Genomic DNA, 21,852 nt, shown 5'->3' on the forward strand with positions numbered 1-21,852 from the left:
CCTTACATGACACATGACTGCACACTGCTACTGGTATTATATATCTCATAGTTCCCCCTTATCTGACACCTGACTGCACACTACTACTCTATTATATATCTCATGGTTCCCCCATACCTAACACCTGTCTACACACTGCTACAATTCATTACAGCAGAAGATCCTAGATACGTTTCCAGAAAAAAACGTACTGCACACAATATTACTAAACTTAACCTAGGCTGAGCTGAGCTGAACATGGGACAGACGTAATAGACAGGGAGCCAAAAAAAAAAAAAAACCCATCACTGTCCTGGGACAGTTAACAACTATGATAAAGCATATAAAAAACAAAATGCCAAAATGATGTTCCATCATTTAATAAATAACCTTTAAAAAATGTACATTTTCACATTTTTGTGTGCATTTTTCACAGGATGACTGATTTATGCATTGCATCACAACGTATTAATATATCAGGATGCATATACATTTATTGAGCAATTTCACTTTTTCAAAAACTGTACTACACATTTAAATTTTAACTGTAACTTTTATGCCCTTAAAACATGAAGGATCACATATATTAAGCATTTAAAAAACCAAAACAGTACATTTAATTAAAGGGATATGAAACCCAATTGTTTTCTTTCATGATTCAGATAGTGCATGCAATTTTATACAGCATTCTAATTTACTTCTATTATCAAATTTTCTTCATTCTTTTGGTATCGTTTGTTGAAAAGCATGGCCGTATGCTTAGAAGCTGGACTATTTCTAGTGCACTATATGTTGCAGTTTTGCAAGAATGGTATCCATATGCAAGAGCACTAGATGGCAGCGCTATTTCCTGTCATTTAGTGCTTTAGATGCCTACTCAGGTATCTCCTGAACACAGAATATCATGGGAATAAAGCAAATTTGATAATAGAAGTAAATTGTAAACTTCTTTAAAATGGTGTCCTCTGAATCACAGAAGAACATTTTTGGGTTTCATATCCCTTTAACTGTATCTTTGTATTCTCCTTAAAATCATTTTAAACATTTAAGAATAAGATATATTAAGCAATTTAACTTTTTCTAAAAACAATACTACACATTTCATTTTAACTTTGCATTTTAAACATTCTTGAGAATAACAAACAATTTATCATCGACAGAGTATGTGTCAAGGGCCTGAAAGTCCATCTCTTGCCCTGGTTTAATTATACTCCATTCAGGATCAACTTTGACTGAGTATGCATGGAAGTGTGAATCATAAGTTATTGGGATTAAAAGTTTACCACACAGAAGCCATATGGTATTGATATTTAAAATATATTTAATTTGGAAGAATAAAGGAATTTCCTCTGCATGGACATAATCAACTATGAATACATCTTTTAAAGCATATTTTACACTGTTAATAGTCACTTCTGAAACACGCTGGATGTCTTTGCATGAATCTTCATTTACATGTACACTAGTAAGAGTTGTTTGTAGGTCTAATGGGAGCGATGAAAACGGAGTCTCTACACTCCTACCTTGTACCATCTCAAATTCATCAAGAATATTAGGTGGGGAAAACTCCCAGCATTGCCTCATTTGGTGCCTCTCACTTAAAGTTTTAGCAATATTAATAAAGTTTCTGCAGCTACTTGCAACAGTCTTAAAATATTGATGTTTTGCTTCAAAACGCATGCACCAAAGTGAACGCAGAGGTCCATACATTAACATCAGTCTTGAATAGTGAATCAAATAATGACACTTGGGTGTGACAACATCCCCAAAAACATCTGTAAGTTGCGTCAAGAACTCGCAAACAAGTACATCTAACATTGCTAGGTTCTCCTTTTTCACCCTTGGGGCAATGACAATGTCAACAATTTCACGACATAACAGGAAAACATTCCAATATTTGCTATTGGGTGGTACTCGGTGTGCTATTAAAAATGGCAAAATCCTAAACAGAAACCACTTTTGTGAAGCTGATCCAATAATTCCATTGTGCAAATTTCTCTCTGACAACTGTACTGGTGTATTTCTCTTGTCATTTTGAACAATTGAAAGTTGCTTAAGTTCTTCATTTACTTCATAAATAGTAATGTGTTTCTCTTTGTGAGCCCAGGTCAGAACTAGCTTCATTGTAAGCGGAATAACCCCCTCTAATAAATCATGCATTATATCAGGAGGAAATGCCTTTGTCACATCAAAATACTTTAGCTCATTAAATGGTGAGAGACTATTTACACCATACATTCTTTTATCCTCAGCATTATCAATACATGTCAGATGGTACTGATGAACCTCTGGGGTTCTTAAAACAAAATCGTCCTCTCTGAATTTTTCTTTAATTTCTGTGTGTGTTGCCATGCAATAACGGCAAACTCTAGCAGAGTTAAATGACATTGTAAAACCACCTATCATATGCGCTGAAAGATTATCTGCTGAAAATGTTGCTAGTGCAGCATGAATAGTCTGCTCAATCCCACCTACAGTTACAGTGAACCCTTCACTTTCAAGTTTTTTAAGATCGTCTAACATGGGTTTTAAGATGGTTACCAAACCATAGAGTTTTACAAATGTTTGACGTACTAACAAAGCCAGATGGATGTGCTTCAGTTTTGATCGATGTTTGAGGTTGCCTACCATATAATAGAAAGCACAAAGCTTGTGTTTGTTTCTCTTTGAACCTAAGGGGTTGACAACTTCAAATTTGTCTTCATAGAAATGAAGACGCAGGGCATGAGGATTAACATTAAAGAAGGGATTTTCCTTGAAATATATACCATCTGAGTAGTCACTTAAATAATCTGCATCTCTGTCTAGATAATTGTTAGCCTGAATTTCATCAAATATGTCTTCATGTGAACAATAGTTAGTTAAAACCTCAGTGATGGGAGGCGGAGCTAGCAGCTCATCATGGAGGACGCACATGAGTGAGCTCCGTGTCTGTCAGGGCTAAAAAGCCTATTTAGGAGCATAAAAAGCTGATCTATCTCCACATCGACCTACAGGTCAGCTATTCAACAGTGCCCTGGTGCTTTATCCAGCATTGAAAAGCAGCACCGCACCACAACATATCGGAGGTTAACCGCCGCCATATCTGGACACTACGGAGGCCTGTTCTGCAGGCTGCGAGGCGACACATCGCAACTCATACCCGCCGCTATACCTCCTTGGAGCAGATCGGGAAAGATGTTCCGGACCTGAACCGGCCCAGCACAAGTAAGAGAACCGCCGTCTGAGACAGTGAGTAGTGCGCCATTAGGGCCTGCCCTCCCCGATGGCCCACATTACAGCAAGGCCTCGTCATCACTGCTGCACACTCTGAACTCGGCCAGCCACTGAGAGCTGAGACATGATATTTTGGGACAAGCTGAGAATAAGCCACGAGCGAGCTAGATCACTTTTTTGAATATGCTACACGCTAAGTAATTATGCCGCACCACAAACTAACAGGCCAGGCACAACACACATTGTGATTTAACGCCACGAGTCTCTGCTATATACACTGACAGCGGGGAACCCGACTAAGAAATTTCTAAATATAACCTAATGGTGGGTGATCACGCCAATATTTAATCAAACTGTGGCTTCTTAAACCTCTGTCTACATCTGGTCTAGAGAATAAGAGAGAGTCCAATCTGAGTTAATAGACCTTCATCACCTACTCCAGACGCTGCAAGATGTCTGTTAACGGACAGAAAAAAGCACCTAAAGGCAGTAAGAGCCTAAAAAACATGCAAAACCCATCTATGCTAAAAGAATTTTTTAAGCCCTTAGAAGCCACCCCTGGGCCGGCAGCTGGAATGCAAGATAACATGAGTGACTCTGATGAATCAATACAATCTCAAACGTCCTCTAGGAACACCAGACCACTCACAAGGGCAGATTTAAATTTTTTACCCACCAAAGATGACTTTGCTGCACTGCTATCACAGGTCAGTCAACTCATAAAGGATGGCCTTAAAGAGGTCAGGAAGGACATTAATGATCTAGGGGATAGAATGGAATACTTGGAGGAAGGATCTGATCATATCAACTCAGAGCTTGAATTACTTTCCAGACAGGCGTACCAACAGAGTGTCACTATAGACAACCTCCAAACCCATGTAGAAGATCTGGACAATAGGGGGTGACGTTAAAACCTTAGGATTAGGGGTATCCCAGAGACTATCCTCCCCCCTCTACTTGAGGATTACCTGCAAAAAATCTTTCAGCATATTACTGATGAATCTGAATTACCTTCTATCCCACTAGATAGGGCCCACAGGGCACTCAGACCACCTCCGAAACCTACGGATCCGCCAAGAGATGTGATTTTAAAATTTCAACTCTTCAAAGACAAGGAACTGGTCCTTACTGCAGCTCGGAAAAAACAGAATATTTGCTTTGAAGATAGTCATCTACAGGTATACGCAGATGTAAGCCCTATCACACTTGGTAAAAGGAGAGAGGCCAGGTACTTAACACAACATCTACAAACACTGAAGATACCTTATAGATGGGGTTTCCCGTTTTGCCTTAGGGTGATTCGGGGTTCACAGACATTCACCTATAGATCGCTGGAAGATATTGAACCTTTCTGTAAACAATTGAACATACCTCTACCTACCCTTCCCAAACTTAATGAATCCAAGTCTGATCAGGATCAACAAGACACCCATGCCCCCAGACCCCAAAGATTGGGCTGGACCACAGTCAACCGGAAAAGATCGAGAAAAGACAAGACTGTTGCTACCCCCTTCTCAGGCCAAGATGATGCTCAACAAACACCTACCTGAGGTCCTTTAGTATCTATCTGAACTTTTTCCACCACTTTACTTCTGGAAAGGTGTTTCCTTTTCTACCTCATCTTGATGCTCCCCAGGGGGCGACCCACCTATGAACAGTACTTCCTATATGTGGACGACTATGTGGTAATAGTACTTTAGAATAGATGGACACAGCCTTATAAGCCGGAAAATACTTTTTTTTTTTTTTTTTTTTTTTTGCTAAGGTGGTATGATGACCCAATACCCTCTAGCCGTCTCCATCTAGCATTGCTAGTTGACCCTAAATCGGGTAACAGTTTCACTATGAGTTCCAGAAGATAGGCTTCCAAAATTGGAAGCCACAAAGTGATGTTTATTGCAGTTTTATTTTTATTTTTACATTGTTTAGTTATGTTAATCTTACACTTTTAATTTTAGCTCTGCACTGTTAGATGGCAGTAAGATTTAAGTGGATGGAGATTATATTAGTTAAGAATGTTATGTTCTCCTATATGTTTGCATTTAGAACAGAATAGTATTAGCCCTGACCTATAGCTCAATGTTCTTGAGCCATTTTTCAATTGCTGTAGGTAGGTTAGGTTTGTATTTTACTGTAATGTCTTTGTTTTTTGTTATTTATTTACTTTTTCTCCCTCTTCTTCTCTCTCTTTCTCTCAATAATCACCTTTTTCTCTACCCCCAGAGGATCTCTCGACATACCAATCTCTGTATTATCTGTTGCATTATATGTACCATTCATGCACATCATTTTTGGCCACCAGAAGCTCGGTTACACAGTAAGTACCCCTCATCCCAGAGATGGGAATCTATAGACATGCAGGTACACCCTTTAATTCCAGTAAGTTCTAGCCCCTCTATGCTGCTCAGACCCTTAGATTATTATGTCCCTCCCTAAACTAAAAATTTTTTCCCAAAACGTCAAGGGCCTTAATTCCCCAACAAAAAGATCAGTAGCCCTGAATTGGTTTTGCAGGCTGGGGGGCGACATTATCTTTATTCAGGAGACACACTTTAGTCGTGAGGGGGCCCCCGCACTCTCCTCCAGCACATACCCGCTTGGCTATTTCTCTCATAACGACAGTAAAACAAATGGAGTAGGCATTCTCTTTAATAGGAGATTACCGTTTCAACTAACTGCCAAACAACAGGATAAAGAGGGTAGACTTCTTATCTTACAGGGCACTCTATACAATCAACCGGTTACACTGGTGAATGTGTATGCCCCCAATAGAGCACAAGCTAAGTTTTTTAGGCAGACCTTGGACAGATACTTGCCTACTACTAGGGGAATTGTTATCTACGCAGGCGACTTTAATGTAGCTCTGTCACCTTTGCTCGACTGCTCTCACGGACGGAGTGGGATCCCCATATCCACATTACAAAGCATTAATACCAATTTATCAGCCCACTCCCTAGTAGACGTGTGGAGGTTGCAACATTCCCAGAAGAAAGAGTTTACATTTTACTCACACCCGAATAGGTCCTGGTCTAGAATAGATTACATTTTAGTAAACCAACTTAGCTTACACATTATAGACTCCACCACTATTTCCCTAATTCCCTGGTCGGACCATTCTATGGTCACGCTCACCGTTGTTTGGCCCTCGGCTCCACTCTCCCAATACATCTGGAGACTGGATGAAACACTTTTAAAAGATCCAGTATTTACAGAACAAATCTCTAAAGCCCTGAATGAGTATTTTAGAATAAATATGACTGATTCTATTACTCCCAGTACCCTATGGGATGCACACAAGGCGGTAATAAGGGGCATTTTTCTCAAACACAAAGCATTTCTTACTAAGCGTAGGAAATCAGACTATAGCACGCTTGAACACCAATTATCGACCCTTGAGCAGGCCCATTTCCAGCACCCTTTAGATCCCATCATAAATCGAGACCTTGCCCTTGCAAGAAATAAGTTTAATACCCAGTTACAAAAAGAAGCCCAAAGACAAGCCTTTTATCTAAAGAGATTATATTTCTCAGAAGGAAACAAAGCCGGAAGGCTATTAGCCAGAGCTTTACGCCAAAGAACGCTTAACTCCTATGTCCAAAAACTATATAACGTAGATCGTGAGGAGATACAAGATAGTAAGTCAATTGCCTCAACATTTCATGACTACTACAGTAAACTATATAATTTACCACCAATAGACTCCCCCGAAGAGACTAGCGATATGGATACATATGTTAGGGAGGCTGACTTAATTAAGATTTCGAAGGAGGAGGCCGCAGGCTTAGATGAACCCATTGCCCCTTTGGAAATCATAAAGGCCATTGAATCTCTACCAATGCAAAAAAGCCCGGGACCCGACGGTTTTTCCAATTTGTATTACAAAACATTTAAAAATATATTACTGCCACACCTGCTTAGATTATTTAATTCAATAGACGAAAACGGATCTTTTTCCACAGATTTTTTATCGGCCCACATTACATTAATTCATAAAACAGGGAAGTCCCCACTTGAACCAGGCAGCTACAGGCCTATATCCCTCATAAATACGGACGCTAAAATATATGCCAAGATATTGGCAACTAGACTTAGTACGCTGTTGCCTCATATTATCCACACAGACCAGGCGGGCTTTATTCCGCGTCGGGAGGCCAGGGATAATACAATTAGGACGCTCCATTTGATCGATTTTGCTACAACCTCTAATATTGAGATGGTCCTGGCCTCAACCGACGCGGAAAAAGCGTTCGATAGGATGAACTGGGTATACCTTCGCTCGGTGTTGACTGGATATGGGTTTGGAGATAAATTGATTAACAGGATATTCAGTCTATATAGTAATCCCACAGCTAGAATCAGGGTAAATAGTATTTTGTCTGAGTCTTTTCAAATAAATAATGGTACACGGCAGGGGTGCCCACTGTCCCCGCTATTATTTGCTATTGCAATGGAACCCCTAGCATCCCACATTAGGCTAAATACTAACATCACTGGGATAGCCGTAGGCCCCAACAATTATAAAATAAGCTTATATGCAGATGACATACTGTTGTCCTTATCTAATCCTAGTATATCTCTACCGGCCGTATTGACCGAATTTAGCCGTTTTGGGAGCCTCTCCCACTTCCTGATTAATAACCAGAAATCTAACATTCTAAATTTTACAATGAACGCCCATAAGTTCTCAAATCTGGCCCAGGTCTGTCCATACCAACTAAACAGTGATCACATCAGATACTTAGGTATTAACGTTACACCACGACTGACATCCCTATTTAAATCCAATTACACACCGCTCTTACAAGAAATATCGAGGGACTGCCAATCTTGGCGAAATAAATATTTCTCTTGGTGGGGCAGAAACCAAATCACGAAAATGTCATTGTTGCCTCGAATACTTTATTTATTGCAGACTATCCCTATTCATCTCCCCCATACCTATCTCCAACAGCTCCAATCTATCCTCAACGATTTTATATGGGGAGGACAAAAACCGAGAGTGGCTAGGCAAAATATATATAGATCTAGGAGAGATGGTGGGTTGGGTACTCCCCATATACTCCGATATTATCAGGCTAACGTACTACAACGTATACTAAATTGGCACAATAGCTCTCAAGATAAGGCATGGATCCCCCTAGACACGCATATCCTGAAAACTCCCAAAGTAGGCCCAATTTGCTGGCTGCAGGATAAATATCGCCCAACTAGAGCTAGATCATCCCCTCTTTATAGACACATCTTTCGTACCTGGGATACAATAATTACCCATATAAAAGGCATATCCACACCCCACTCGCCCATGACACCAATTTTCCAAGACACTGAATTACTATTAGGCATCCATCTCTCAACGGGGGACATACACTATAAAGAGTTGGGGTTTTCATCTCCGCTGGTGGATTTTCTTTCCCAGGGGAAACTTAGGCCGAGACAAGACTTATCTGAAGTTCTGGAAGGTACATTTACTAACTGGTTGAAATACTCCCAATTGCAAAATCTGCTGCGAGTTTCCCCACATAGCTCTCAGCTTACACGCTCTCTCACCCCATTTGAAACGCTTTGCAGAGCTGCCATTACATCAAGAGGAACTCTTGCTATGTCGAGGCGAATTATAGACCATTGTGTACATAGAACATTACCGACATACACTCAATCCTGGCAGGAAGAATTGCACCAAGACATTACACCGGATTACTGGTATAAATTGTTTGAATTTACTGGCAAAACGTCGTCTTCTTCCCAGATCCTCGAAATGAACTATAAAATTCTTTCAAGGTGGTATATGACACCAGTCAGACTGAAAATGATATACCCTGAGGTTTCTTCTTTGTGCTGGAGGGGGTGTGGGGGTGAGGGAACTTTATCACACATATGGTGGTCGTGCCCTAGCCTGCGGACCTTTTGGGACTCCTTAGAAAAGATATTACACCCGTTACTAGGTACTACATTTAATTTTAACCCAATGATCATACTGTTCAACGCTAGGCCTAGGATCTCCTGTAAACTTAGACTTTCCCTACTTCAAATTTGCGTAAATGGAGCAAAATCCCTAATTGCCAGAAAATGGAAATCCCAAAATGTCCCAACAATTACGGAGTGGGCAGCTAGAACACAAGAACTTATTCTTTTGGAAGAATACTCTTATCTTAAACGAAATAGACATGACATGTTTTTAAATATAAAACTTTATTGGGAATCACTGCAGGTACCAACATAATTTCGACCTTACTCGAGCTTCTGACCAATGATGTTACATTATGCTATGGGACAGGTGATATTGGAGAGATTACTTCATTACCCACTCTTCTGGATTTCCCCTCTTCTTTTTACACTTCCTCCTATGTTTCTCCTCTTTCTCTCCCTTCTACTGCTTCACCCCTTCTACATCACTACGGTTATCCTCTTCTTTTCCTCTTCTTTCTTTTTTTTTTTTCTTCCCCTTTTCTTCCCCTTCCTCCCCTTCTTTCTTTTTCTTTTTATTTAATTATTTTGAAAAAGGTTCCCTCAAATATAACTGGACAAGATGCTAAAGTTGGCCTATTTAGAGGCCTATGCGGTTTATATATAAAAGATTTTTTTTTTTCTCTTTTTTCTTGTCCTTGCGGATACACAGCAGAAGCTGCATGTTCATAACCTGTAATAGCAATCAGATGGAATTTAATAGCACACTATTATACATTGTACTGTGTATCTTATGTCATGTTTTATGAACCTGTTCAATAAAAACTTTATATATAATAAAATATCTCAAAAAAAAAAAAAAAAAAAAAAAAAAAAAAAAAACCTCAGTGATGGGTACATAAGAATATGTACCTATTTTGTGTCCACTTTGTGACCTCAAAATGTGATGTACCGGTTCTACCAACTTAAGCTGAGATTTACAATGTTCTTTCAACATATGTGGGGAGCTAACAACTTTGGAAGCTTCTTCAAAAAAAATCACTTGACTGCACTATTTCTTTTAATTCTGGACATTCCAAAATGTTGAACCCATTTTTTTGAAGATGATAAGTAATAAAAGAGTCGTAATTCTCTTTAAAATAACAAAATAAAAAATTTATGTCATTCACCATTTCCTGCTGGACAGTCTGTGGAATGTGATTTTTTTCTCTACATTTAAGTATGAAACTAAAGAAATTTTCTTTAAAATTTGTTAAAAGCTCATTCCTACTAGGTGGATGCATTTCCTCGGTCCTAGGCTGTAGATCACCACTATTCTCCAGATCATTGTGATAGTCCATGTTCTCCAAATTATAGTCCATGTATTCAGCATCATCCTTATCGTCATGAGGTTGCACAAGCTTCCTATGTTTGCGATAGACATGACGCCTGAAAGACTCATATACTGTAAAAGATGATTTGCAGTCATTCAATCCACAAGTGATGTTGAAATTGGGTTCATGGTTGTGAACCAGACCAACATGTTGTATTAGTTTCATTAAGGTGAAGGTTGTTCTTCTACACCTTGGGCATCTATATGGTCGTGGCATATTCAGCACAGGATATTAATTATTCGGGTAACAGTTATTGGAAGGGGCTTTTCACCCACCTCAGTAATCTTTGCTATAGCACGCTGCAGGAAGGACAGTGTATTTTTCATGTAGGGTGGGTAAGCCAAGTTGAAAACAAAGTAGGTGCTGAATGCTGCAATTATCCCTTCTTCAACTCCTATTCCTCTGCACACCTCAAGACCATCTACTTTGACAAGGACGTGAACTCTCCTAGAGAAAGCCATTTTCCAACCAGTTTCTACCAACTGTATGGTTGGGTATGGAGTATCAGCATTACACTGTGAAGAATACAAAACATCAGCATTAAAAGAATGCAACATTTATCAGACCTGCATAACCAGACCTCTTTTAATTGTAGTATCACAGACTGACAGTTTTCAAGGACAATGTAATAAGGCACAAAAAAGATGTACCCCCTTTCCAGGGGGCTGTTTAATAACGTATTGCATACCTCTCCCAGTGTGATGAAGTTCTCAACTTTCTCTTTAAAGATGTAGGGCAATAGAATCAGTGCTGCACGGAAGTCAGAATCTGTTGTACAAAAAGTAATTAATCTTTAATTATTTCTTTAACATTAATATATAGGGGTCTATCTATCAAGCTCCGAATGGAGCTTGACAACCCGTGTTTCTAGCGAGCCTGCAGGCTCGCCAGAAACAGCAGTTATGAAGCAGCGGTCTAAAGACCGCTGCTCCATAACCCTGTCCGCCTGCTCTAAACAGGCGGACAGACATCACCAGAATTAGTACGATCGGGTTGATTGACACCTCCCTGAGTCTGCAGGGGGTGGCGTTATTGCTCTCCGCATTCAGCGATGTCTGTCGAACCTGATCCGCACTGTCGGATCAGGTCCGACAGACATTTGATAAATTGACTCTATTTTAATATTTATTGATGTTCTTTGACAATGTTAGACACATTTAATTTATTTTCACAAAAATAATTAATTGGAAATATGAATAAATTTTGAATAAAGTTTAGGGAAAGGTTTATAAATTAGACACATGTATTGCCAATGCAAAAAAATAAAAAATAAAAATGACTTTGATGCGATTGCGAATGAAAGAGCAAACCAAACACAAAATTAAGATATGATTGACCAACTGTTCATGCTGTTGCTGATAAATGGTTTAAGTTAAAAATTTTAATAGATATGAAAAATATGCCAAAGCTTACAACACTATTAAAGATATGTGCAAAACATCCAATTTTCATAATTGACTATTTGGACGATAGTTTGACTACTCAATGTGTCAGGTCCATCAGTTCTCGATCAGAGGTTCTCAAGATTATATGGATGCTAAGCTCAGCCCTTCAATATTGGAACCAACTATATTTTAAATTCATTTTCCTTAGAAAAGCTCAGATACAGATTTGCACCAAACCGTTATGTTATATGTCAATACCTGGAAGATCTTCTGCAAGCATCTCTTCTCGTGCTTCTTTGTAAATTTTGGCCAAGGGAATATTTCTTTGAACAAGCTCAAGCACCTTTGGCACAATACTGGTAAAGCCCTCCTTAAAGCGCTGGCCTAAGTTGACAGTTGATGAATGGATTCGGTCAACTTCATCACACAGCTGAAAATGGTTGCAGAAAGAAAAAAGTCAATTATCACACTCATTTTATGTTAAAGGTATCAAACCAGTCTAAAATCAAATAAATTAACAATATTCTATGTTGTCACTTTCATTGCCATTTTACTCTGATTCTACCTCTGTGCAATCTGTGTTTGCAATATTAATTGCACATTTTTTTGTACATCTGAAGGCTTAGAAAATTACACTATCTTTAAAATAGAGTTCTAACTGTAAAACATAGCTGCAATAAGTGATTGTGGGCCCAAGCACTATGTGCCATGGCCACCTGGTGGCTCAAAGAAATTAATGCACGGTGGGCACATGCATTATAAGGGACAGTTCTACTTGATTTTAGGGGTTATAAAGTATATTAATATAACAGTGATGGTTAAGCAAAACTGGGAAATGGGTAATAAACTGACCCTCAATACCCACAATAGCCACATGCACCAAGTTTATGTGCTGCGTAAAAGGGGTGCTGCATAGTCTGCCCCTGCCATGCCTATGCGCTACATAGACCTAATAGTCTTCGACTCTGACATGTATGCAACATTTTTAAGCTTGTTAATTCCCCTGAAAACTCTGAAAATAAATAAATAATCCTTAGAATAACAATTGGGCCTTTCACAGTTTCAGCTCTTGGTCCCTATTTATTACTTTAGCCTACTGTTCCAAGTGCCCTTATATGCTTACACTGACATCTAACATTTGTTTTAAGCTGAGAACTGCTATAAAATTATCTGTGATATCACTTACCCCTGAGGGTGTTTTTAAGAAAGGGTATTTCTTAAGTATGTCCTCCACGGTCATTCCATCTCTTATCTCCCTTCTCCGCCATGCAAAAGTTTGCTGCATTCGGTCTTTGACAACCAAGGTGTCTGGTCTCATCTTGTTATACTGAATATGCAAGACATTCACATGACTCTCAATAGAAGATGCATCCTCACCAATTACCGCGATCTCCTGTTGTAGTCAAATTAAAAAACGCAAAATAAAAAATTGGTTCGACCTCAAATGCACAAATGCACAAACACATTTTTTCTAACAGCAAATAGCAAATTTCATTCAAACCAAGAATGATAAATATAATAAAAAAATAATAATAATAATTCTAATTCTAAGAGAATAGGGAAGTCCATACCACAACTGTAACGACAATGACACAGAGGAATGATATCATTGGGATCACTTTCAGAGCTATTTTTTATTTTCAATGGATGAATAATAAAAACTTCGACAGCCATTCATAATTAAAGAGCTTGAGCATTTAAAGCGGCAGCCCACATATCTGCAGTACCCGCTTAGAATGAACAGAATGTTATCGTCCCTTGGTGTGAAAACTAATATACTTATCATTATAGTTATTATAGTTGTTCTTGGTGTGAATGGGCCTTTATACTTCAGATATTTCACAAACAAATATTATTGGACACTTGGCTTTTAAATGTGTTAAACCAGTGAAATCTGTCCTGGAGGTCCCCCCTCATCACCACACATTTTGTATGACTCCCTCATTTAACACACCTGATTCAACTCATCAGCTCATTAGTACTGACTGTAAGTAGTGGTCAACCAATATATCACCTAGGCCAATATATATTTACTTATATTAAGCATTTTTAATTATCCTCATTGGCAGATACTGTACATTTTGGCCAAAAAGTCTTGGAAGAGAACACCAATTTTTACATTATTTTGACACTGTTGTGTACCCCAGCACCTGAGCACAGAAACACAGGAGAGCCCATTCTTCATCTTCATTAGTTTGCAGTCTTTGTTTAACAATTCTATCTAATAATAGAAAGCCAATCATGATAATACTTTTTCATATACCATCAGCATTCAGCAAATATGCATTTATATAATTTACTAGTTAATAAATTTAGCATTTGATAGTTATAAATGTGGTATTTACTATCTTTAACCCCTTAAGGACTTGAAATGTTAGAGAAAAACTTGCACAAAAGACCAGAGAATTTTTAGCATTTTGGCTATCACTCCATTTAAACAGAAATAGAGCCTTTTTTAAATTCATCTATTAAAATGATATTATTTTTTTAGTAGACAACCCAAGGTATTGATCTAGGTCAATTTAGGTATATTTCATGCCACTGTTTCACCTCAAATGTGATCATATTTACTTTTTCATAAACTTTGGGCTTCTCACTGAAGTTATTTACATACCACATGGGCAGTCATAGCACAAATGCCCCCTCACATGTTTTTTATGTAGCATAGCAGATCCCTTCTTGCTTCCCTCCATCCCAAACCTTTTCTGCAGTATAGAAGACCCACCTCCTCCTTCTCTCTCCCACACCTCTGGTGATGGGCGACCACCTGCTTCCTCCTTCCCTCCCACACTACTAACTGCACCACAGCAGTAGATAAAGAGAGTGACACAGAGTGTCACTGTCTGTATCAGTGATCTGTTTTCATATAGTAACGGGAGCATGATCAGCACTCTCTTACCCTACACCTTCTGCCTCTGGCTGTGGTCTTAGCTGTTAGAGCTGAAAGCAGGGACCGCAGCATGGGCCAGAAGGTTGGATGTAGATACTACATCAACAGAGTAAGCTGGGCAAAGTATCCTTTGATGTAGTAGCTATGTCCAATTGGCAGAAGTGTTTAAATTAAATAGTGTGATATCATATATATATATATATATATATATATATATATATATATATATATCGGCCACCCTTCTCTCAAAGATATCGGCATCGGCCATAAAAAAACCTATATTAGTCAACCCCTAACTGCAAGACCTAAATTGGGTGTGTCCAAAAAGGTAGACATCCAAAATGTGCAGTGGTTCAGGAGCTTCATAACAGGTTTGAGAACCACTGTGTTAAACTATACACTTACCCCTGACATAGATCTCTGACAGGCTCCTGAAGTTTCTTCCGATAGTCTCACTCTCTTGTGCCCAAACTTCTCCTTGCTCTTTCTTACCTCTTCATCAAGAACCAGAGGTGCACGCTCTGCTTTGAATTTTCGCTTGAGGGATTGGTGCCAAGTATGCTAACAGAGAGGGTAAAAACAGATCAGATCAAAAGGTCAACCTCATTTTTTTTTAAAATGTATATATACAGAATCCACCAATTTCTGTTCATTAGAACTTCTGAAATGTCGGATATCTGAGAACATATCATCCATGGTCAATGATCTTATGTAACTCCTATTTATACTGGTAAATTCCTTTCACATAACATACCCAAACCTTGTAACTTACATAACCATTCCCTTCCAGATCCTTAAGGAAAGGATATTTCACAATAAGTGCTTTAACAACTTGTACATATTCTGCATTGGTGGGATACCTGAAAGATTGAATTAAAACCACATTTGGCTCTAAGAAACTTCTAAGATGAAAAACAAAATACTTAGTTTACATTAATTATTTATAAAGCACCATCAATACTTTAACTGTATATAGATTAAGCAATGTTAAACAAATTACAAATTATGGAACATAATGACTTACAATGTGTGTTCTATCATAGCTTCATGGAGAACTCTAATGATTCTGTGTCTATCTTTGGAGGATTTCTGACATGTTTCTTTGTTATCGAGTCTGGTCTGAAGATCTCTGGGAAATGGTGGAATGACAAAACCAGCAGGCAGTCTCCCACTTGTTCCATTTCTTCAGTGAGGATGGGGTATAAAAAGGGATAGTTCACACAAAAATGAAAATTTTATTATCATTTACTCACCCTCATGCCATTCCAAATCCATAAGACTTTTGTTCATTTTCATAACACAAATGAAGATATTTTTAATATTCTCTTATCATTTTTGATCATCCATTGCAAGTCTATGTAATCAATGTTTTCAAGCTTCAAAAAGTACATACATACATTGTAAAAGTAATCCATATGAATATTCCTATCCATATGAATAACAGATTTTAATTTAGGCCCTTTTTAATAGGTGCACCACCAAGCTGATTTTACTGATGACCCAGCTAAGATTTTAACCAAAAGTAAGCTAAAATTGGCTAATATTTAAAATGTTCAATGTTTATTGCTCAAATTATAATTAAATAATTTTTATCAAATTATGCAATTCATTTTTGCTTTGGATAACAGAAAATTTAATAACATTACAAAGTGTTACACTACCCCTACCCAGCTACTTTATAATGACACCCGGATGGCAACATTTTTTTTGGAGAACACTGCACATGTGAACATTGATCAACGCACATACACAAAGCACATTAAATATGGTAAAGGAAGCTCAAACGTGTTTGCTTGGTGTGCAAGAACAAACCTCATAGGTTTTAGCGCGTCAAGCAAGCACATTTGAGCTTCCATGTACCATATTTAATGTGATCTATGTATGTACATTGATCAATGTTTATGGTTGAATAAAATCCTAAATTAAAATCTGTTCATTATATAAAGCAATTGTGTCTCTTAAGAAAACTTGGATTAATTCATATGGATTACTTTTATGAAGTCTTTGGGCCCCATGCATGCACGCTGGCCCGTATGCATCATCACACACTTCCGATGAGTGTGTAATGCCCGCCCCTTCACTTGCATGAACAATCATGCAAGAGAAAGGGCTGTCAATTGGTGACTGGTGAGTACTCTTCGGCACCTCAGAGGTGGCAAAGAGTGTAAGAAGCAGCAGTCTAATGACTGCTGCTTTTTACATTGCAGGAAACAGGCTCACATGTGCAAACCTGCCCCGCAAGGGCTCTGGAGCAGCATATGCTGCTTCGTACATGGAGCCTTTTATGTACTTTTTGAAGCTTGAAAATGTTGATTGCCTTGACTTGCAATGGATGGACAAAAAATTATGAGAGAATATTAAAAATATCTTAATTTGTGTTCTGAATATGAACACGTGTCTTATAGGTTTGGAATGACCTGAGGGTTAGTAAATGATGACAGAATTTTTATTTTTGGGTGAACTTACCCTTTAAGAACTTGCATTACTAGTAACACTGATGATTAGCCACTAACATGAACAATTTTCTACTGTAATATATTCATATGATTACCAATTTACCTATTAAGATTAGACATAAGCATAAAACATATTACTTAATGTTATACTTACATTTCTGTAGTTGAAAGCTGCTGATAGCATTCTGGTGGCACTGGTTATAGAGTTATCGTTACCACCTCCTTCATCTCCCGTATTAATTTGTTGAATTTGGCCTGTTTTTTAAATGAACCTTCAAATAAGTATGATATCATGTTCTCAGTGAGGCCACACTCTATTGTTTCTCCATCCACCTCATTCTCTGAAAGGAAGCGTAGATCAGCGTGAATTTGAGGATAGATCTCAGCAACACTAAAATGAATGACGTTTAATTTTTATTTTCAATGGAAAATCATTAGTATCATTAATATAAACTTCGACTTTCAATGGGCTAATTTAGAAAAACACATTTAAAATAACTTTGTAGTCAGTACACATATGGTTAAACTCAAAATTATTTAAATTAGTATGTCAGAGTCAAGAAACTTCACAATTTGCCTTTTTGTATAATGCCCAGGAAGCATTTAAATATATACCAATAAGATTCATATTAATTAATTCAAACAGATGATATTTTCAAATAAATTCAATTTCAAACATAAATAAGGGCCACCTTACACAAAATGTACTGGTTATTAATTGTTTTTCTATGTAAGCATGCAATGGACAATGTCTTTGACCATTACACCGTCTCACTGCTTTTTCATCATCGCCACCTGTTTTTAAGACCGCGTGCCAATTTATACTCCAACATTTCTGGTATCATAAATATAATAATAATAATAACAATTAATCTAAATAACAAAACAATATTTCTTTCCAGTGGCCTGTAGAGTCCACAAATGTATTCATTACTGTTTGGAATTCAACATCTGGCCACCAGGAGGAAGCAAAGACACCCCAACCAAATCTTAAGTATCCCTCCCACTTCCCATACTCCCCAAGTCATTCTTTGCCTCTCTAAATTGGAGTTTGGCGAAGATGGTGATCTAAAGAAAAATTGAAAAGAAGTCCTTTAATGGGTAGTTTCCCTTCAAGATAGGACTGGGGTTAATTCTGTGTCCATGTAAACCTCTTAGTAAGAGTATTGGTAGCTGTTAGCTGCTGAATGTGGCAGGGATCTTCTCTGTCCTTCTTCAAGCAATCTGTGCTAACACACCCACCTGGCAACCAGTGTTAGTTTAAACTGCTTTTCTTTCTACTTCAGGTTCATGTCATACGACATATGTCATATGTCAGTGGACATGGTTCTCGAATAGAACCAATTGGCAGGAGACAGAGAACAACCTACTATAGTTATAGTAGCAGGAATCCAATACATCACAACAGATAAGGAAAAGGCAAAAAACGTGTTCAGCAGATCCGAGGTCAGGGCAGGCAGCCAGTAGCGTAGTCAGCAAACAAGTCGGAGGTCAAAAACCAGGAAGTCAAGGTATGATAAGGACTCAGGGAAAGGTACTTGGAAGAAAATGCTTGGTCTCTGTAAACAGGCAGAATAACCTAGCACTGGAATAGGGGACTGCCCAGGGTTTTATATCCCATAGAGACAAGGAACACCCCATAACCACAGTGATGCTAGGAGTCACCCCCTAGGAGACCAATCAGAAGTCCCCACACCACTCTGATGGCAGGGACATGACATGCGCGCACTGTGCCTCGACACCTGCAAATCGAATTTTCGCGGTGCCAATGTGAGCGTGAGCACCCACGAATGCCCGCCGCGCCAGCAATGTGTGAAGCCCGGGAGGACACCCGCTACCGGATTTGAGGACGCCCTGGAAAGGAGATGTGTCCTGATCCCATGACACTGTCAGACCTGGAAGTGTTGTGTCTGCCCCACAGCAGAGGCTCCAAAGCTAAGTGTCTTTTCCTTCAAAGGGTTGGATGACATAAAGGCACTATGAGGGGTTTAAATCTCCTATTTACATCCCTAAGGAGCCTGGGGACATATATATTCTTCATTCTAGTGGGATTATATTTTTTCTGGGAAGTTTTTTGCAGGGCACTGTTCTAACAGTTGCTGATTGATCTGTTTAAGGATTGTATCAGCAAATGGGACTGAGGCTGTCTGGGCTTTTTTAAATGAAAAGGGCGTTTGGTGTGCACAATCTATAATGGTAGTGTTTTTTACTTATGTAAGTAAGGAGGTAGCGTGCAGCGCAGTAGTCGGCACTGGACTAAAACTAGACAGAAGGAGGTTGGTAAGTTCCCCAGTCACTGCTGGGGCCTAAAGAGGTGCCATTTAGAGAATATTTATTTTAATTTCACATATAGTTTTTTGAGAATAAATTCTGTCATTTTATTTAATTGCTTTCCTGTGTTTGAGCGTTTACTTTTTTCTGTAGGGATCTGTTTACCCATTATGGAGGATAGAATGGATTTGGGCAATGATTCTCCCTCTTTACTTTTGGGTGACAAGTATTTGTATTGTGATACCCCCTGCACAGTTATGTTCCTCATGTTTAGTTGTCATGTCACAGTCAAAATCCAAACAATCTAAATCTTGTCTGCTGTTTCTTATTTAACCCCTCAGAGCCCTCTACCTCTCAGAACTATGCTGCCCCTGACATGTCTCAACTTTCCCCTCAGTCCCCGTCACAAGTAGTTGTAATGGCAGTTCCCTGCATCTCAGCTCAATCTCTTCATGGGTGAATTTTTTTACCAGGAGACTTTGAAGCACAACTTCAATCAGCTGTTTCTGCTGCGCTGAGTGCCTTACCAGCTTCAGGTAAGAGGAAGAGAAAGAACATGTTCTCTCTGACACAGGAATCTCTTCTATTGAGACTCCATTGGTCAGTCTATCACAAAACTCGGAGGATGAACATACCTCTTTAGCCTATGAAGGTGAGATATCTGACTCTGCTGCGGGTAGATCAGCGGAGTCTGAGGACATTAACTTCAGATTCAAACTCGAACACCTTCGTCTGTTACTCAAGGAGGTATTATCTACTTTGGATGTTCCTGATATAAAACTATCTGAGAAGTGCTTCAAGCGGTGGTGCCTTCAGTTTAGGTCCGCCCACCTTATGTCCCTCCCTGTTCATTCTGTGTCCTCTCTAGCTTGGGTACTGGATTCCCAACAGTAATGAATGAATTTGTGGAATTTCCATGCCATTGGAAAGAAAAAAAAAATGTATGCTTACCTGATAAATGATTTTCTTTCCTGGCATGGAGAGTCCACAAACCCACCCTATTATTTTTTTAAGGCGGCATTTTTCCTAACCTTCTGATACCTCTATACCCCTAGTGTTTCTCCTACTTTTCCTTATTTCCTCGGCTGAATGACTGGGGGAGTATGAGAAGTGGGAGTGATACTTAAGGTTTGGTTGGGGTGTCTTTACCTCCTCCTGGTGGCCAGGTCTCACATTCCCAACAGTAATGAATGAATTTGTGGACTTTCCATGCCAGGAAAGAAAATAATTTATCAGGTAAGCATAAATGTTGTTGTTTTTTTTCAGGCCAAAATATTTACCTAATCAAAAGTTTTGGTGGGAGAGCACAACTAAAAGTTGGGCAGATACACAAAAATATCAAATGATTTTAACAGCACCTAAAATTAAACATACCTCTGAATTTCTGTACTTCATCTTCAGTGACTTGTATCCCAGCGTCTTTTAACTTTAGGAGAAGATCCTCTGTCGTCAGTGTCTGAACTGTTGAGGCCATCATGTTGCATAACTGTCACCCGTGCACACCCCAAATTCTGTAAATTAGTGCGCATAGAGTATGTGGACTACAATTCCATTGGACAAATTTGAAGAAAGTAGTTGTGGAATTAATAAACAGAGGGCCCTACTGGAAGATTTTTTTCTGGGCCCCCTAATTAAAATAAAAATAAATAATAATGATACTTATTCAAATCTACTGATATTAAACTATATTCCTTACCTTATACTAGACAGTAACATCCCCCAAAAAATGGTGACATATTATGTAAACAGCTACAAACTGATCTGTAAACAGTGTAAAACTAAATTTTGTGGTGTGCTGCTTATTTGAACAAGATGGTCTGGTTTATGTGCTAAGCAAATTAACGTCAATATTGTAAACTGACTAAACACTTTCTACATACCACACAGATGAGAGGGTAAAAGTAGACCCAGGCTTCATTAAACATCCCCAATTGGAAGTGGGTAAAAGTCAGATCCTACCAGATCCATGTCTACTTTAGACAAACGGACACACACAAATGTACGTGTTTCCCACACAAACACATCCAGACACTTCTGCATCTAGCAATATTTTACACAAAAAAATCTGGATCCTTTCAGAATCAGCTCTTTTTTTTGTTTTACAAAAAATAGCCAGATCCTACCGGATCCATGTCTTATTTAAACAGACAAATACAATTAAGTGTCTTCCAAACAAACACATCCAGACAATGCTTGATCTAACAATATTTTACACAAAATCATTAGGATCCTACCATAACCAATTCTGTTAAATCAAAAACAGCCTTATCCATGTCTTATTTAGAAAGACATACACAAATCCAAGTGTTTTCCACGCAAATACATCCAGACACTGCTAAATGCAATGCAATTTTAAAGGGACAGGAAACCCCAACATT

General features: G+C 38.6%; 1 protein-coding gene across 2 annotated transcripts; it reads right to left on the reverse strand.

Moving 5' to 3' along the window:
• Positions 1 to 343: 343 nt before the first annotated feature.
• On the reverse strand, positions 344 to 21,560 carry SAMD3 (sterile alpha motif domain containing 3). 2 transcript variants are annotated; one of them, XM_053716565.1, is made up of 9 exons: positions 20,849 to 21,559; positions 17,358 to 17,544; positions 15,772 to 15,930; positions 15,520 to 15,607; positions 15,153 to 15,308; positions 13,044 to 13,250; positions 12,116 to 12,287; positions 11,161 to 11,240; positions 344 to 10,987 (listed from the first exon to the last, which is right to left on the reverse strand). In XM_053716565.1, the coding sequence occupies exons 3-9, from the start codon at positions 15,786 to 15,788 to the stop codon at positions 10,691 to 10,693; spliced, it is 1,017 nt and encodes a 338-aa protein (XP_053572540.1). In that variant the 5' UTR covers positions 15,789 to 15,930; positions 17,358 to 17,544; positions 20,849 to 21,559; the 3' UTR covers positions 344 to 10,690. The 2 variants fall into 2 exon arrangements, with proteins under 2 accessions (XP_053572540.1, XP_053572541.1); XM_053716566.1 differs by lacking the exon at positions 15,772 to 15,930 and having other exon boundaries at positions 20,849 to 21,560.
• Positions 21,561 to 21,852: the final 292 nt, after the last annotated feature.

The sequence above is a fragment of the Bombina bombina genome, chromosome 6 (genome assembly GCF_027579735.1).
Source record: "Bombina bombina isolate aBomBom1 chromosome 6, aBomBom1.pri, whole genome shotgun sequence".
NCBI lineage: Eukaryota > Metazoa > Chordata > Amphibia > Anura > Bombinatoridae > Bombina > Bombina bombina.

Coding starts and splice junctions, on each gene's coding strand:
- SAMD3 (XM_053716565.1), bottom strand. Junction 13,251..15,152: donor GTCAGAGATCTATGTCAGGG/GTAAGTGTATAG, acceptor TGACTACAACAG/GAGATCGCGGTAATTGGTGA. Junction 10,988..11,160: donor ACTTCATCACACTGGGAGAG/GTATGCAATACG, acceptor TATTCTTCACAG/TGTAATGCTGATACTCCATA.